The sequence below is a fragment of the Ostrinia nubilalis genome, chromosome 18 (genome assembly GCF_963855985.1).
Source record: "Ostrinia nubilalis chromosome 18, ilOstNubi1.1, whole genome shotgun sequence".
In the NCBI taxonomy this organism is placed as follows: Eukaryota; Metazoa; Arthropoda; class Insecta; order Lepidoptera; family Crambidae; genus Ostrinia; species Ostrinia nubilalis.
Genome location: NC_087105.1, coordinates 2256995 through 2271636, shown reverse-complemented (window position 1 = coordinate 2271636; position 14642 = coordinate 2256995). Strand labels below are relative to the sequence as shown.

Below are 14642 nucleotides of genomic sequence, written 5' to 3'. Positions count from 1 at the left end.
GCTAGTCAGCTGATGATTTGGACATAGATTTTGTACAATACTCGATGTTGGGTAACTGCCTTTTTATTTTAGTGGGTTATATTATTATAACCTAAAAAAACAGTTGACATAAAATTTGTTTTGGTACTGTGTTGTGTCTTTCACAACGTAAAAGTAAAAATAAATTAAATGAGTATCAAACCATTCATTTCAAGAAATATAGTAGCTTTGGTGATGGTGCCAATGATCATCGGCGGGCACTATGGCTGGTACAAGCTCCAGGAAAATGATACTCTAGTCTCTCCTGAAGAGAGAGAAAAACTGCCGATTATAAAGGTATTTATCAAACTGATTTTGTATTAGCTTACTAAAAATACATAAGCTTATGTATCTAGGTATATTATGAGATCAAAAACCAGAACTAAAGACTATTTGTGTAAACAAAAACAAAGCTTGTAGGTTTTGTTCTCCATAGGAACTGTAGTTGTTCAATAATTTTGTCTCTTTACAGATGATTAAAAACATGAGCTTTTCATTAACATCCAAGGATTAAGCGAAGAACCGTGCACATACTTGTAAATATGTAATTAAGAAATTTAAAAGTTGATTATCCTCGCTTATGTTGAAATTGTAGAAGTTTTATGTCATGATATTTATATACATTAGTAAATAAAATAAATGTTAATTCTAAAGTAAAAGTATGCTTCATTTAATTTTAATTTTAAAGAAGATAAGCAGATAATGTCAATTCATCAATATTTGATACCTAGTTTCGAACTATCAGCAGATATCAATATTTCTAATCGGGCAGTACCTACATAAATTACAAACTTATAAAAACTAATTCATTATTGTTTGTGAAACCATGGTATCTAGCCAGGATGTGCTGCCACCCTAGTTAGTTGTGAACCATGCCATTATTTTATTCCACTTGACTACTGCTATTTCTATTCCCAAATCTATCTCAATAAGTCTTAGTAGGGATATGTGTAATAGGGGGTATCCTTCCGTTTGGCCAAATTACTTTTCGCCAAATTTCACTTCGCAAACAACTTATCGCCAAAGTTTCATTTCCCAAATGAACTTTTAGCAACTGTACTTTTCGCAACTAATTCATTTGGACAAATTATCATTTGGCCAAATTTTACTTGGCAAATGTTTATATAGCAAATGTTTTATTTTGCCAAATATTATATCCCAAATAATTTGTTTGGTCAAATCGACACTTCACATACTTACCCACAAATCAAACCATAAGGCAGAGGCAGATGATCATGGTTTTCACAATAATGTTATGTAAAACAAAGAGATTGCAGAAAATAGTATGGTTGCAGAAAGTAGGTATTGCAGAAAATAGTAGGTTAGGTTAGGTTAGAACAGTGACCCTTAACGCGCGAAGGCGAGCGAAGCGTGCCGCGGCAGCGGCCGCCGAGCGCCAGAATCACCTCTATTGTTAATGAATCATTTGGAAATTTCGATAAAAAGAATGAAATATGAAAAATTAATATAGAACAAATTTTATATTAACTACCCACTAAACAAAATAATAATCACTTGTTAATTTGTACTCCATTCTATGCACCAATCAAATTATTTTGTAAATAGTGTATCGTGAAATATTTTTGCCAAATGAAACATTTGCCAAAACATACTTTGCCAAACAATAATTTGCTAAACAATAATATGCCAAAAACGGCATTTGCGAATTAAAAGTTTGCTATAAGTTGTTTTGCCAAATGAGAATTTGCCAAATGAAAATTTGCGAAACGTTGTTTGCGATGTGATAATTTGGGAAACGTTTTTTGGCCAAACATTAGTAATCCGTAATAGGGGTATAATACCCACATAGACAGTGTGTTGGTCAACATTTTCCCTTTCCTATATGGATCACAACTTGAGGAACAAACAAATATGAAGGTTGACCCTTCATATTTGTTCCTCAAGTTGTGTAGTCATTAGTAAGAATCATGCAGCACCATGTGCTACTTTAGTTGTTTTATTTTTAGCTGGTCCACTACCTCATCTAAGGGTTATTTTATTTTTAGCTGGACAACTACCTCACCTAAGGGTTAAAAAAGATAAAAAAATCTCTTGGGGCTTAAAAATAGGCCAAATAAAACAATAATAAAACAGTTAAGGCGTTTAATCACAATCAGTTGCGCGGGCGCGCGACGGGCGCTAGTCATATGGTGGGCAGGTGGCTACGCGCGTCCATCTCACTTTTCTTGCCCTTTGTGGCGTGGCCCCGCTCGTTTACAATCAGCTGTGGCAGCAGGGGCGATGACTGCACCTGAGAAGTAAAAGAACAGTATTAATACAAAGACATTGGAAATATCATCAGGTTAAAGGCACTTATAGACCCCACTGCAGGAATGCTACGCTCTTCAATGACGGCTCTCGTGTTTGCCCTCACCAGTTGGCGCAGTGAGGGCAGTCATCATCATCAACAGCCCTTTACAGTACACTATGAGCTTCCTCCGCTATAGTGGAGGGTTTTGCCATAATCCCCACGCTTGGCGCCTGCCAAGCATGGAGATCGCAGCTTACAAGATTGATGTTATTCAGCGCTGCTGCCCGATCTCTGTTTGTTGTGTAGTCCCTAAGTCGCCTCTTACGACACCCGCGCGAAGAGTAGGTAGGAGTTGGTAAAAAATGTATTCTACCGTCACCATGACTTATGCAGTGAGGGCAGTAAGGTCATGTTATTCGCTAGCTAGTGGCTATGTCCGTGGTGCTAATTGGTGAGCGCTGAAGCGATAGGAGGACTATCGCATTAGCATTCACCATGACGGCGCCACTATAGAGTAAGGTCCTGGTAATCGCCTTCATTTATAAGAGGCAAATGGAGGATTTAACCTTCACTTGAAAATTCATTGTCAAAGATCATGATTATAGGCTACTAATAGTACATAAATCAATCGAGAAATACCTACGTTTCTACTTAGAAAGTAACTACCTCAGTAGCTAAGTTCCATACGTTAAGGTTTAAAATGTAAAAGAAGCTACGATCAATACGACTACACGACAGTCCATGATTAGTTGATGAGTTCTGACAACTGCAGCTAAAAGCACCACTGTAATTACAGTAACTGCGTCAACAGTCCAAGTCCAACCTGCATATTATCGCCGTCATTGTATGTACGCTATCGATCCAGAGATATTATAAGGGACCAATTATTAATGGCACCATTCCGAACGACCGTGACGATTACTTCTACGTCTTATAAATTAATCTAAAAGTTACCTACTTCTCAATCCAGTATGAACTCTACCCGACCAAAACATATTCTATCAACAACTTCAACAAGTATATGTTAATCTTACTCTTGTGAAACAATCACATCACACCTCTTAGCATTGCCAGGTGAGGTAAACTAATTCACCATCACTTCTTGCCCTTGCTTTTCTTGGAGGCCGTGGTGTCGCTAGGAGGAGTAGCAGTGTCCTCGGTACCATCCCTCCGCTGCATAAACTCTTGCTGTGTTCGGAAAAAGGTGCAGAAAAACAAATTTATACCTAACTAAGTATGATAGAGGGTTCTGTGCATATGATTGTGATGAAAATGAGTTTGTTTTTCGTTAAACTCAGCCTAACGTTTCAGGGGGAGCAGATAGAGATTGACTATTTTACGTCTCAAAAGAATTTTGGGAAAATGGAAATTATCCGGCTCGAAGGACTATTAATGAATATGTTGTGTTTACCTGAGCTCTTCGGGCTTTCTCGTATTCTTCATGGTCTGAATGGGGCACTGTGAATAGGAAGTTTTCGAATATGGGATGCCGCAGCAGCTGCTCGCATGTCCACCGCATCATGGGGTCTTTGTCTAAGCATTTCTGAAAGCACAAACAATTATAAAATTAGACAACGTGACAGGCAGTTAGTATTCAAGTTTTTGTAACTCGCAGTTTTTCACATAAACACCATTGTACACCTATAGTCTTTTTCACCTAAGATGATCCGTATGACGTTTCGAGTTTGAAAGATTTAGAGATGTCACATAACTAATCCATAGCGATTTATCTATCGATTTTTTTCGAGAGTTAGTAAAACCTACTTTTAGAGAAATATTTTGTATAGGTGTTATTTAACAAAAAACATGTTTTTTTTAATTACAAATATTATTTTAACAATTTTTTATTGATAATATTCAAATACCATGGTTCGTGTACAAAAAAACGATTCCTAAAAAGTACTGGTTCTGTTTCTTTAAATTAAAAACTATTAATTTATTTTCAATGCGTTTATTAAAGTCAAGAATCGAAAAATATAGTTGATTTTTGTGATGTTTTTAATAACTAAGTATTCACTGCAATCGATTAATGAACCGCGGAAATAATCGATTTTATTATACAAGAAATACCCCAGCACTAAATCTATTCCGTTTCACACATTGCGTACATTAAATAAAAAATATTTTTACATCGTATTTAATTAAAATATAATCAATAGACTCAGATTTTACTATATATTTCAAGACAAGTAGTTATTTTTTTTTATTATATTGCTAATAAAATACAAATATTTTTTCAAAAATATTCTGCATATGTAGTATGCGTAATATGGATAACCTTGAAGTGTCATACGGATCATCTTACGTGAAAAAGACTATAGGTACCTACACAAATGAAAATAAAGAATACACAGTAGAGACGGCACAATTTAGGGGGTCTTCTCGCTATAATGCGATTCCTTCCAGACAACCTAGGGAGATGTTTATAAGAAGTAAAAGGAGGAGTAGCGTCATCTGAGTTTATTAGAATAATCCCATAAGCTCTTGAAATTGATAATGCAGTGTGTGCCCACACAAAATCAAACAATTTATTTCATCTTAATCTGTATATTGCTCAATACGGATGTCCCAATGGAAATAATAGTTTCTGTCCAATATACTCCTATTGTGCTTGTTATTGGAATCAACAACGCGATTTATAGCAATTGGGTAAGTAACAGCTCTACAAAAGGGCAAAGGCCTCATACATACTACGTACAATACGGTTGAATGTAACCATTATGAAATCAACCTTTAGGCAAGTCGCTATGTGACCTTTTACTTAGGTGAGCGGACGATACAAGTGATATCAATCACGCATAAGCACAGTAGAGATGGATCAAAAAACTGTATGCACAGGAAGATTTAATGAATGCTACTGACGCCAGTCTTGTAGCGGAGTTTTGGGCTGACACTGTGTATTAGGTTTGTTGTCGACACGACAAGAAGAAGTGGAGATGGATAATAAAAGACTTGAGATTTCATAAGTATTACACTCATGAGGCTGACAAATAGTGACTTGAGTTTCTTGCGCTGCTTCTTCTCAGCATTGCACTGTCCCGAATCAGTGGTAGGTAGTGGTAAAACCCTTACAATACAAGGACATTTATAAACGCTTTTTATAAGCCTATTTGCAGTAAATAAATGTCTTCTAACAACAACATTTACCTATTTTAAAGAAAAAAAATGTTTATTATTATGATCAAGCAGTAAAAAGTTTAACTTACCTGTAAAAAGTCTATAATGAGTTCGTTATTGGCATATCGCTGAGGGATTTTCTTTTCCAATGGTTCTATTGTCGTCGGCTCCGGTAAGGCCATACCCTGCAGTGAAAAAGTTTCATTGTTATTTGACAAAAGCTGAAACACAAAGAGAATTCAAGTGCGTTTCAAATTTCAATTGAATTAGCTCGATATTCTCGACTTTTCTATGTAGATACCTATAACTTTAAACTCGTTCTTAAACTCTACCCTACTTTTTATTCTTAACTTAGTTTAGTAGTAGGTAGCTTATTTTGTTTGCTGATTGTACATTACTCTAACGAAAACTGAGTAGCACATGTTGAGCATTTCAATTTCATTCTAGAGCCTACGACTACGAAAAATATATAGTCCGTCATATAGACAGTAGAAATATCAATAAACTAGAATTTAATTTGAGAAAAGTATCGACAAATGTCACTTCTTCACTATTACACACAAGAAGTTCCCCCAATATTTAACTAAAACATTGCAACAGGCGAAAAATTAAATAACCCACCTGAAAGAACGTATTTTGTGAGAATATTGTCATGTGCCTAGGTAGGAGGTCTCCCAATGTCTTCCTTATCAGATATAGCTGATCCAGGTCACTTTTCCCAGGCCATAAGGCCTCGCTGGACAGGAGTTCCGCGAATACGCATCCTGAAAAAGCAGAAATAGTATGAACGCCTATTAGTTTTTTTTAACATTAAGCTGCATCAGGTTTTGCTGTGAAAGAAATTATAGGATGTGATGCTCTTCATCTTAAATTAAAATTTGGCTAAGTTAGAACACAAAATCTTCAGTGGACTTTTTGGCTAGCATGGACAACGCACCTATGGCCCAGACGTCGACGGGCGTGCTGTACATGGTGTCACCGACGAGCAGTTCGGGCGCGCGGTACCATCGCGTCGCCACGTAGTCTGTATAGCTCTCTCCGGGGCCTGGGCATGTTGGCGAAATGATATTTATTAGCTAAGGAGTACTTAATCATTTGAAAACATTAATTACTATGCTAATTTTGCGAACAATTTTAAGATTAAAGCTAGAAGACTATCACCAATGCTCAACCAGTAGGTACAACATCCGGATAGAGCTCTTAAGGGCCCTCGCCCACGGCGACATTTTACGAAACGCGCGACAGCATTGCTACTTACGCGCTTTAGTCGCATTTGCAACGCATATAATATACTTATTACAGACAAAAGTGCTACAAAAAAGCTACAAAAAGTCGCCGTGGGCGAGGGCACTTACTTAATTGAGATAATGGAAAACCTCAGAAAACTCAACAGATTTTTACCTATTACAAGCTACAATAATTTACAACTCGGTAAGCTACGGTTACGGTTAAAAATTAGTCAACTTAATATACTCAACTAAATGTAGAGTAAGTACAAATATTTTACATTGAATTTTTATCATTTATTTATGCTTAACTTCAGTCTCTGACTTCTGAACAAGTTAAGGATAACCGGTTTTTCAGGTGATCAGTAAGTAATATTCAGCTGTAGATGCAGAAGATACTTTCAGGTTTTACTTAAGTACAGTCGCGGAATGAAAAGGTTCGTCACCTTAGTGTCGGTTTTCGCTTGCACTGGGTACTGTAAGATTCAAACCTGCCAACATAACAGTGCAAGAAACCGTGCTGCTAACATTTAAATAAATATGACGTTTGCTAACGAATAAGGTTTTGCTTGTTTATTTTTCTATTCCATCAGTGCAATGCAATGATGACATTGACCAATTGACAATAGTTTTTTTTATTTAACAGAAATAATACTGGCAGGTTGAACCAACAAGAAGGTTTTAGTTTATCAATCATAATAATCTTCTTGACAAGATAAATCGTCAAACAACTTTGATCTGAATAATTTTGAACTTTACTGACGAACAGTTAAAGATTATTTTCTCTAACTCGAGATTATTCTGTAACATAGTTTCAAAAGGTAATATGTGCTCGCGATTCGTTGAAGGAATCAATTTCAAAACTGACGAACCTTTTTTAGTCGGCCGTTTGGTGTAGTGGTTCAGAACGGACTACTATGCCGAGAGGTCCCGGGTTCGATTCCCGGCCGGGCAGAAATTGAAATGATGAATTTTAATTTCTGTGACGGGTCTGGGTGTGACTATGTATAATATGTATGTATTTAAAAAAAAAAGTATATAAGTAGTATATCCGTTAAGCTAGCACCCATAACACAAGCATTAAAAGTTGCTTACTTTGGGGCTAGCTGGCGCTGTGTGAAATTGTCCAAAGATTTATTATTATTATTTATTATTATTATTTTTCATTCCGTGACTGTACATCAATTTCCTACTGAGACGTCACAAGACGGAGTCATTTCCACATTCAGCTAAATATAAAGTTCGCGAAAGCTCTCCGAAGGGTTATTTTCAGTGTAGGTCACGGGGTTGCAGAGCGAATCCATTTAGCGTTAGCGTCTGTTCGCGTGTATCTTTTGCTGTAAGTACGTGGGTTGAGGCAGTTGAGGGTAGTTTGATTGATCGCTGCCTGTACGCACGCATGGATAATGATGGTGGTAAAACATTTAAATAAGTTTCATTTAGGACAGGCTAAAATTACGGTCGTGTTCATATAAAAGTATTGAAAAGTACTCTCGCATGTTTAAACAAAAGTCCTCTCTGCTGGTTGACTGACAGAGATTACTTTCTGGTAACGCAGTGTGCTAGATAAGTTCTAAAAATACGTTATAGAGCAATCCCATATAATGTAATGCTGCTGACAACAGAGGGCCCCGCTGAAAATCAGTTTAGAGACAAGCCCTGGTGCGGTCTTGATGTACATGCTGAGCGGGTGCCTTTTTGTCAGAGGGGCACAAGCAGCTATCTGTCCATTTGTGTATCTCTTTCATTATGTAGGTACCTATGTCTTGCCTGCTTGTATGTCTTTCTTTCAAATAAAAAACTATACTATTCTATTCTATTCTTATTCGTAGTAACCTACGGGAAGACTCAGGTAAACGGTTATGGACTCTTTTAACTAGATTTATCCTCAAAAGGGCAAATTAGAAAGAAAGAAAGTAAGTATCTATTCGATGCAAGTACAAAATAAAATAACAAATAGATTTCCTTCTTTATAATAAAAGGGCGCCAATACTTCGTATTGATAAGTCACATTGGGCAAGCGGTCTCTGAACCAGTTAGCTACTTTACGCTGCGCGGGAGTTGCAAAAGTCACGTTTTAACACTACACTGAGATGGCGCCTGCGCCGCTGCACGAGACTTATGTAGGGTTACTACGTTTTACATTAAAAATATACAGATAAATAAAAGAAAAGACAAGGATTCCGATGAGTTTAGTGTACTGAGAACGCCAAGTAATGGCTCTATTAACAATACAATAGAAAATTGTACCTCTAAGTACGATCAAAATTGATGCGTTCAAATCCACTGCGTACAAAACTAAAGGCTTTAAAAAATTAAACTAAGTATCTTGAAATGAAGACTACAGCATACCAGACCAGTCTTGTAACGAAATCAAAGGTTGATTTCAATTCAATTCAATCAAAACATCATTAGATGCCGCAAGTGCACTTGCAATGTACCTACCTATGTCACTGTTCAGCCCTAAGCTACATCTGTGCCACGGTCAACGCATAGGCGGGCCATTCTTATTCTTACGCATTTTTGTGTGAGATGTAAGAATAGCATATGTTTTTAAAGAAAATCAGTGCACTGTATATTAATTTACTTAGTGAAATACCTCTATTAACTAGGCCCAATATCATTTTTATCATAAAACTATTAGAAGAATATTAAAAAAAAGTTACAAGTCCAAAATGTCACGGACCGTGTAGTGTGAGATTCCCGGATTTGGACATACAATATTTTTTTCTGAAGAGATGTTATGTTATTTTGATAAATATTACAGTAATTATGCAAGATTAATACATGTTATATAAGACTGTTAAAAATTTATATCAATAATAATTACCATTTTTGATTTTGAACACCAAACATTGTGTGAGCAGTTTTTGTGTCACAACCACGTGCGCCACTTTAAATATGCGTAACTCGGTAAAAAACTATCTTTGATATTGACATCCCTTGCTAAGTTTTTTTAGAACAGTAACATTGTCATAATATTAGATTTGCAAATGGCTGAACGTAGTGAGTGAGCCGCAAAAAATTATTTCCTATTTATTTGAAAAAAGGGACAACCATAACACGTCCATCCCGTGTACGGTTTTTAAAGGTAGGTATCAATGTCACGCTATTGTATAAAACATAATTATGTACCTCATGCAGTATAGTTTCAGATAATTGCACAAGATCTGCTAATTCACAGATAGTTTTTTGGATATATCGGACACGTTCCAAATTGTCACGGCCATGGTATTAAAAATGTGTCACTACCGCAAACTATTTAAGTACATGGTCGTGACATTATAACGCGTGGTTGTGACATTATATTTTTATTATTTTAATAGTTTTTGTTGTTCTGCTAAATTATTTTGTGTATTGTGCAATTTTTAGGAGTAGCCTTTTAGTAAGTGTACTTATTTTTCGCTAGTATGATTTTCTAGATGCCACGAAGGAAAAATTATTGCACTTTCTCATTTCTGCAGTAATATCAAATTTTACTGAGACAGCTCCCGGTAAAGGCCCTGCAGAGGTGGTCGGAGTTGTTTTAAAAGGAATTGCTATTAACCATATTTTTAGTGGTACGGTGACTATGAAACATGTTTAAGTTGTCAAAACCAACTGTTATGTGAATCCTACAGAAATCTCATTTGATACTCAATTAGGTACCTACTGTGTTTAAGATTTACTAATTTGTTAAGCATATTATCATATCGAAACCATGTAGGTAGCATATCGGAAGCATGATCAAATAGTGCTAATAATAAAAAGTCTATTTTTTATTATCTAGTAAATATATTAACTACCTGACAGTATTTTTGATCTCAATTTTAATTAAATTTTTGGATGTTCAGAAAAAAGTACATATTACCAAATAACACCTTTGTTGATGAAACGAATTTAGTGTATTTTATTGTTAATCAATTTAAACTATTATGATATAAATTTAACAACATAAATATTATTATTTACAGTAAAAATGTAAAACTGTCACATCCGTGTCATGCAGTGTCACAGCCGTGTTTACGTAGGCTATTTTGTTTCCTTTCCGAGGGCTTTAAGGTTGTCCATATACATCAAAAGTATGCTTTTGGTTTATACTTTCGATACACATCGCAAAAAGTTAAAAAAAAAAATCTTTAATTTTTTAAAAAAAATTGGCACAAATTTAAGAATGGCCCAGGCGCCTATTTCACGAGATTCGAACTGACCGGCTGTGAGGCAAGACGCATCGTCTTCGCAACGATATATGAAGGTCAAATATTGGACAATCTATTCCGCATGTTAGATTTATTTATTTATCAGAGATACAAAACAGGACATGGTCGGAACAAGCAGTACAATAAAGATATGAATAAAAATAGCAAAACCAGATTCCGCATAACGCTATACTATTTATACATTTTCTTGTTTCGTTGAGACGGAAATGTTTTGACGAATTTGTTTACTGACATTTTGAAAATCTACGCACCTTTGTGCGATATTTATATCATAACTATTTATACTTCGGTATCAGAAGTAGTAGCGTCTAGTTTTAATTAAGTCCGTCCTATCGAGACCAATTTCATTGTTTGTATTGGCCGCTATCTATAATCTCAGTCCGCTACGATACAAGCTTTCTTGCTTAGTGCAAAGACTGCCAGAATAAAATAATTATTGCACACATTATTGTGACATCTTTTAGAAATAAATACTTTTTACTTTATATCACTTTCGGTGAATTTGCATGAAAATTTAATATACTAATCTATTTAATATTTGCAAAAATAATTTCCAGAACTCTTTCCAAAGTTCTTTTTCTATCGACTTCAAGTACCTACTTAACTACTAAGCCCTAGGTAGAGTCTTCTTCTTCTTAGTGAGCAATGAGTCAATAATTTTATTATTACAGAAATCAAAGATCCAGGCAGACTTTTTCAGACAATTCAATCAAATAGATCATAATACAGTGCGTCATGATCGGGGCATTTTTCAGTCATTTCATTTATTAAACAACCAATAGGGCCCTTTAATAACAGGCATTAAAGTAGTAATAGTAACTCTACATATTCGTTTCTCTACGGCCCTTTAGTATTGATTTGTGTAACAATAAAAGGGCTGCCCAGGGGCCGATCACCGATAAGGTAGCCTGAATCCAGCTCGTATCGCCGGTTAACATCGATTAAATGAATTATGCGGGAAATAATAATACTCTAGTGTTGTTATTTCTGAGTGGTTTTATAGTAACTGGTGGTTTCTGACTGTAATTTGGATAGGTTATTGTTTTCCAAATTAAAAGCGTTAGTAGAATGCGGTTGACGATCAATAATTAATGTAATTTTAGTGTAGGTATGGCTACATGTCAGCTTATAAGCAGACTGCTCTACGAGTAGGTACATATGGCAATGTAACGAAGAATTTCATCAACCGGACTGGTAAATTAACAACGCCAAATTCCGACTGAGAAAAACAAAATTAGAGCTTCCGCGTCAACTAAAAGAATTTATGCATTTACAACTCCACATACCTACACACAAATAAACAAAGACTGTCAAGTAAAATCACATCGATGCGTCTGGCTAAATTAGATTCTCAATTTTGCAAATTCAATTAATGTTTCCTTATTGCTAGAAGTTCGCCTAGACGGCAGGAAATAAGTTTAAAACTATAATATTAACAGCTGATAATAAGATTTCATTAATTCAGCATGTTCAGGAAATAGGAACCAATGCTTTCCGCATTCGGTGTACTAAGCATCATAAACCAGTAAGTAGTAAAATCAAATGATACAAACATTAGCTAGGAATTCTATCACGCATAATATACAGGGTGTTTCCTGTAAGGGGTCAAGCCGAAGCCAGGTGATAGGTGAGGACCATACCTATCGATAGATCGATATACACCAGTAGGCCTAAGATGCGCGCCGTGATAACTTTTATCGACGCCAAAATGTATTATAGGCAAAATCGATAAAATGGCGCGATAACCGCTTATCGCGGCGCGCATCTTAGGCCTATACAGCCCATATCAGCTTGTCTTGAAGTGGTAGAGCAAGCTAGAAGTATTTGGGAACGTGTACAAATGCCCTGGAAAGAGCCTATTTGATTACTACTACCAGGCCTGTTCATCTCCGCGAGTTTACATCGAAAACAAAACACGCACGATTGCCCCCTACAAGAGTACTATTCGACAAGGCCTCACATACGAGCGAACATTGACTCACGCACGCGTATTCTTGTGTATGATGGAAAAAAATAAAGAAAATGGTGTACTAAATACTGTGCAGTATTTAACTGCCTAAATAATAATAAAAACACAGAATGTACTTTTTTAAGTTGCCTCAAGACACTGAGAGGTAAATAAGTAGTTAATATTATTCATGATAATTCATGCTAAATCATGTATTTCCTCCGCCATTTTCTGCAGATTGGCACCTCACGTCACATCATTTTACCGAAGTCAGCCCTATAGCTTCGGCGCAGTACCGATCACTGACGTTTGTCAACAAAACTTCTGACAAACTAGCTTGACTCTTGAGACAAGCTAAATTACACCATATTGTTAATGACATTGAGCATACATTTTTTTAAATACCTTCGCGAAGTAAAACTTCTGTACGTAGTACTTATTATTATTCTGTGCTACTACTTAGTTACTATTGTAGCGATTGAGACGTTTAGTTATTGCATAAACGATAAATTATCATGCATAGCTTGTGTACTATAATAAATCATCCTGTTATTTTGAAACAATCCAACAATACCTTAGTGAAACCGCACTGTAAGTTAAGCATACTAAAACCGGGTATGACATTTTCATACTTTAGGGTGGATTCGCACTGGGTATCTAGATGAATTCTGTAACGGGATCTGAGGATAGGTAGGAAAAGTAGTTAGGGTAGAGCCATTATTTTCGTCTGATGTTCTACGATAGTTTGTAACTGGAATTTTTGCACGTACTGCTCTATAATGTTACTGGATGAAATTATTTTTTAGTTTTATCTCAGGAACTGGCTGCGCTCCAAAACAGAAAAAAAAACATCACACAGAATGGAAAAATAGCGAAGGATGCAGGCAAACAAAAGATGCGGTTCCGGACGTATCGAAAAAGTTCTCCCGCAGCCTCATCAGACTAAACAGGGACAGCATCCGCAAGGTCCTGAGTGTTACCGGACACTGTATACTAAACTAGCACCTACATAACATAGGTGTTACAGACAGCCCACTGTGCAGGGGGTGCATGGAGGCAGAGGAAACACCGCAGCATGTGCTCATGGAGTGCAGTAGCGTAGCTAGGGCATGTAATATCGGAAGGTTTTCAATTCCGATATTGGATTCCGATATTAGATCTCAATATCGGAATTCCGATATTAATATCGGAATTGAGTTCATGTGCTATAAAATTAATATTTGGTTATATTCGTAAGAATTCTGGATTGTTTACAATAAAATAATGATTTTAATCAAAATCTTTAATTTGGTACGAAACAGCACTTCATAAAATTGAAGTATTTTAAAACCATTTTTACGTTATGGGTATCCATTGCATTTGGTTTTTTATGTGACAAGAGGCAAACGAGCAGACGGATCACCTGATAATGAATGGTTACTGATAATGAGCCTATAATGGACTAGCAAATAATTAAAGTGTTTTTGTAAAATCACAGGTATCTAACAAACTTTTACTCCTTCATTATATTACCCTGTTTTATGTTGGCGGAACGAATTTTAGAGTCATCCAAATCACGTGTTACAAAAATTGTAGAGAGTGGTAAAAAACTTGAATATGCTTGTAATTTTTTCCATCCATCATCATCATGTCAGCCATAGGACGTCCATTGCTGAACACAGGCTGCGATGCTGATTTTCACAATAGCCGGTTGCATCCAGCGCCTTCCTGCTACCTTTATGAGGTCGTCGGTCCACCTTGTGGTTATGAGTCCTACGCTGCGCTTTCCGGTACGTGGCCTCCTCTTCAGAACCTTGCTGCCTTATCGTCCGTCTGTTTTGCGTACTAAGGCAGAACCGTTGGAAGACCTTATCACAATGCTCGAAGACCTTAATCGAGTTTCC

General features: G+C 36.2%; 2 protein-coding genes across 3 annotated transcripts in view; one reads left to right on the top strand and one right to left on the bottom strand.

Moving 5' to 3' along the window:
- Positions 1-91: 91 nt before the first annotated feature.
- LOC135080515 (uncharacterized) lies at positions 92-677 on the top strand. The gene is made up of 2 exons (XM_063975157.1): positions 92-315; positions 491-677. Exons 1-2 carry the CDS (start codon positions 169-171, stop codon positions 530-532), a joined length of 189 nt encoding a protein of 62 aa, XP_063831227.1. The 5' UTR covers positions 92-168; the 3' UTR covers positions 533-677.
- A 1427-nt stretch (positions 678-2104) lies between these two features.
- Positions 2105-14642, bottom strand: part of LOC135080510 (cyclin-dependent kinase-like 4) — a 36380-nt gene continuing 23842 nt past the window's right edge. For both annotated transcript variants that reach the window (XM_063975149.1, XM_063975150.1), the window contains exons 5-9: positions 6324-6431; positions 6008-6150; positions 5476-5571; positions 3681-3812; positions 2105-2269 (exon numbers count right to left, since the gene is read on the bottom strand). In XM_063975149.1, coding sequence (XP_063831219.1) covers positions 2162-2269; positions 3681-3812; positions 5476-5571; positions 6008-6150; positions 6324-6431 — 587 coding nt within the window. In that variant the 3' untranslated portion in view covers positions 2105-2161. The remainder of the gene's footprint in view (positions 2270-3680; positions 3813-5475; positions 5572-6007; positions 6151-6323; positions 6432-14642) is intronic.

Excerpts from the sequence above, each read along its gene's own strand:
- LOC135080515 (XM_063975157.1), top strand. The coding sequence starts at position 169 with ATGAGTATCAAACCATTCATTTCAAGAAATATAGTAGCTTTGGTGATG. Across the intron at positions 316-490 it reads AAAAACTGCCGATTATAAAG|ATGATTAAAAACATGAGCTT; the intron begins GTATTTATCAAA and ends GTCTCTTTACAG.